This window comes from Acartia tonsa, chromosome 2 (assembly GCF_053477335.1).
Source record: "Acartia tonsa isolate MP-2025a chromosome 2, ASM5347733v1, whole genome shotgun sequence".
Lineage (NCBI taxonomy): Eukaryota > Metazoa > Arthropoda > Copepoda > Calanoida > Acartiidae > Acartia > Acartia tonsa.
Window position 1 is genome coordinate 51,625,479 of NC_137261.1, and position 4,314 is coordinate 51,629,792.

Genomic DNA, 4,314 nt, shown 5'->3' on the forward strand with positions numbered 1-4,314 from the left:
AACCCAATGTCCCCTCCCTCCCTGACAAGATGAAACAAGAACAAATAGATTAACATTTCAAAGGATGAATAATGAATTAATTTAGAGGAATTAGAACATTGCAGTAGAAAAATCATATCATTCAATCAATATACATAAGTAATCAAAAATCATATTCTAAAGCGTTTGAAACTGTATATGTCTATATCAATTCGTATGTAAATATCTTATTTAAAAGCCCAATTAAATACCAATATAAAGCTTCCCTAAAATTATATTTTATTAAGGGATTGGTTTGAGAGATATAAAGGAACAGACATCCTTCCAACCACTTTATATTAAAATAGCTTTCTTCTTATTATCACACATTATTGTTCACTGAAGAATTTTAAAATATTAGGTACATATTTTATAAAAAAATTCTTAGGTACTTATCAAATGATCTTAAGGGCTAAAGACAATTTAATACTGATAGTCTATGATAAACAAAATTGTCCTTCTACAGATTAAAATCATCGTTGGAAAAGTTTTGAAACTACCTGTTTTTAAAACCTAATCAAGATTCAAAAAATAATACCAAAGTTTTTAATTAAACGAATAAAAGAACATGTTTATTGTTTATGAAATACATTCCAATGTCCCTCCCTGTTTTTTTAGAAATATATATAGATATGTTTTTGTAAAGTTAAGTTTTTGCTTTTTATAGCTAGGTAGGTACCTTATTGAAAAAATGTTAATACTAGGGTGGGAGGGGACTTTATGCTGTAAATTTTAAGAATACCCAAAATTTTATAATTTTATTTACTACCTCAAGAACTTTGAATAGGTATTTTTTAAAAATCTAATGAGTACCTAGGTAATTTTGTCTATAATAATTGGTGATGAAAATCAATTTATCGTCAATTGTCTTATACCTTAAAATTCCTGGTTCCTACATAGAATAGGTATTTGACCTACCTTTCTATAAAAATCCTCGATGGTAGGATCATACTTCTCCATGAAGTGTCCCGACACAAACTGTACGGTGAGGGCGGACTTGCCAACCCCCCCGGATCCCAGCACAACCACTTTAAACTCCTTCATAGTTAGGTTAGGTAAGGTATATTAATCTTTTTTTTTTTGCTTTTCACTATTAACAATAATCACTCATAACTAGATCTAACTTGTTGTCACAATACTAGATGATGTAATGTACAGATTAAGGCACTTACTAAACAGCTTTACTCGCCAGAAAGTGTGCAAACCAAACAGGAAAATGATGATAGGCTAAAGTTGCGCCATTTTTTGTACTCATGGCAGCAGTAGCTATTTTATTTGCAATGCTTTAGCACACATATAAACACTTTAAGTAGTAAGGTCACTAGAACCTTTTTTATCATACAAAATTCACAATTTTTAATTCGTTGTTAATTGCTTCTTGGATTTGAGCTATGGATGGGAAAATATTTTCTTAATGTTGAAGTATAAAAAAAAATATTTTAGAGGGAGGGAGGATCTACTTATGATATCCCGTAAAACTAGGTATCTAGGTAAGAAAATGGACGATAAATGACAAACATCTCTAATGATGTTATAACTAAAATTATCCCTTCTGTAGATTCTAGTTTGAAAACAACGAATCAAGATTCAATAAAAGTACCCAAAGTTTTTAAACCAACTAACAAGATAACATGATTAAAAAACTCTAGGTACCAATGTCCCCTTGGTCTTCCCCCCCTTTTTTTTTATTTAGGTAGGTATTTTAGGGGAATTGATGAAAAAGAAAATATAATCCATCCCTTAATAATTACAGTTGTCAATCTTCGTTTAATTATTTTTACAATTTGTGTTTTATTGTTGTTGGATTGTGCACAAGTACCACAGCTGTAGATTAACGTTGTTGTTGCAGTTGGCTGTTGAGAAAACTTTTTATTCAGAGAAATCTCATCCACACAACAACAATTGATTATAATATTTGCAACCGCAACAACAGTTGACAAAGGATGTTGGATGTTGTGTAACTGCAACTGATCACTTTGTCAGTTGATTGGAAGTTGTTGGGTTGATTCACAGAAATTGAAGAGGGAAGTGAATTCTGTAGGTTGGGGATATAATCTGAAATATAAGAACTATGTGAGCTAGGGTGGGGTTATATTCTTAAAAATGAGAGTAATATTTGTAAAAAAATAACCATAAAAGTATCTGTAGCAAAGGGAATTCGATTCGGTTTTTTAAAGGGGGGGGTTTTTAATGCAACCATCTCGTAATCAGTGAGCAAATGGCACTTAGAATTCGAATTCCGATCTAAACTTTTGCATGAGTAATCCTTGGTAGGTCTATTTTCCCTAAATCGAACAAAAAGTTGGAAAAGTAACGGCTGGCGGCTCAGCCGTTTAGCCGTTTTTTTGCCTATTTTCAGGGTAAATTCATCATCAATTACGTAGGAATCAACTATTTAAAACATATTTTTGGTTTAATTCATGTCAAATAATAGCAATATTCAATAGCAATATTCAAAAAGTGCCATTTGCTCACTGATTACGAGATGGTTGCATTAAAAAAAACCCTTTTATAATTCAAATGTTTCAATTACTTTTTCTAGCCAAAGTTAAAAATCTGGTTAAAAGCTAGAATTAATCTAACAATTCCTTTAGGTATATTATAATTTATAGAATTTAACGTGGAAATATAAATTTTTCATACCTATAATATAATAATATTTATATATATTTGTTTATGTTTCTTCAACAACCAAGGTTTATCACAGATGAAGGCTTTGCTTTATTCTAATAATCATTCTTTTTGTCTGAAAATCATGATAGTATAGCTTCTCTAAAATAAATGTAAGTGATTAAATACAAAATTACTCCTTCCTTAAATTTAAATTGGTGGATGAAACGTTTGGACACTCAACTTAATGAACAACCCAATTAAAATTCAATAAAAGTCCCCAATGTTGTTGAGCCTACGATTAAGAAAACGTTATTTAAATCCTTGGGGACTAGGTATAATAAACAGCCCATTGTCCTCTCCCTACCTGCATGCTGAAAAGTACAATTAATTCAAACTGCCAGTTTCTGAGAGGTATAGCTTCAAAACAAAAAATAATTGTACTACTTTATATTGAGGATAATACAGTTAGATGTAATTAAGTTATAATACTGAAACCAGCATAACAAAGTACCTGAAATTACCTACAGGATCAGAACCTGTAGGCTTTTCTACCTTCCAAGCTTACAATTTTTTCATTCGTTGGCTTAAATAATTATTGATTGGTTGGTAGAAACTAGCAGTGTCTTGTACAAACTTAAACTCTACAGAGGTGGCAATTTTGTATATCATATTTGAGAGGAAGTATATAAATTTATCATACATTGTCTTATCCCTTAAGAACCATGCCTACCATTTCAAAACAAATTAATACCTACATATTATACATATTTAAGGTAAACTGAAATTTTGAAAATCACTTACTTAAAAAAGTACAGTTTTATACCATAACACTTAATTATTCACAAATATCAAAACACTTTTTTAATTATTTTTATGTTAATTGTAAATAAACTTGAATTAATTTTGAAAAGTTAGGTCAAATGATTGTTGTCTCAGCAGTAGAGCAGGACACTTCTTTTCTCATTAAGCACAAGCAGAAGCTTAGCTGCTGTGCGCGCACAGCGCACTCAATAACACACACACACGCACGGCCAAACAACAACACATACACACATATATATATGAATTCCTTCTCCCCCTACCCTATTTCAACAAATTCCCCTTCCCCTGCTCCATCCCCTCGCCCCCAACCACGCCCCAGGTAGCAGGAGGGGGCGCGCGCGCCAACTCTTAATCTGTTTTTGTCGCCATTTTAATTTTACTATTTTCATGGTTTCTTTTCTTAAAATAATTTCGCGGATTTTTTGTTTTGGAAGAATTTTATTTGTTTGTTTTGCTGCAATAACATTGCCTGTAAACGGCAAAATATTTCTGCAGATTACATAACAAAAAGATCAAAATTTCTCTGCCAACCTTTTATTATAAAACTGAACCAACACCTCTGTTTACTAAAGTAGAAAGATTTTATTTCAAAAGATCCCATGTACAGCTGGGTCCGTTAAGGTTAATGGGGAAGCCGCAAGCGAGTTTAAAACATATGTATACAGAAATAAAGCTTTATTTTTCATGTTTATATTGGCCTAAATATAAATGTGTTGGTGACTTGTCTCCCCTTCTCTCTGGGTCCCCCACTCCTCTTTTCGGCACAAATTCTATGTGTACACTTTCCCCCCTTATCATTCTGAGGCACTGCAACTTTTATTATCCAATGAGTCAATTTATTTAGAGTTGCTGCAACTTTTA

The 4,314-nt window shown here is 31.8% G+C and overlaps 1 protein-coding gene across 1 annotated transcript in view; it reads right to left on the bottom strand.

Moving 5' to 3' along the window:
• Rap2l (Ras-associated protein 2-like) overlaps nucleotides 1–2,766 on the bottom strand; it is a 43,903-nt gene extending 41,137 nt beyond the window's left edge. The window contains exons 1-2 of the mRNA XM_080151264.1: nucleotides 2,662–2,766; nucleotides 937–2,073 (exon numbers count right to left, since the gene is read on the bottom strand). Of these exons, the coding sequence (XP_080007390.1) occupies nucleotides 937–1,062 (126 nt within the window). The 5' untranslated portion in view covers nucleotides 1,063–2,073; nucleotides 2,662–2,766. The remainder of the gene's footprint in view (nucleotides 1–936; nucleotides 2,074–2,661) is intronic.
• Between the last annotated feature and the right edge of the window lie 1,548 nt (nucleotides 2,767–4,314).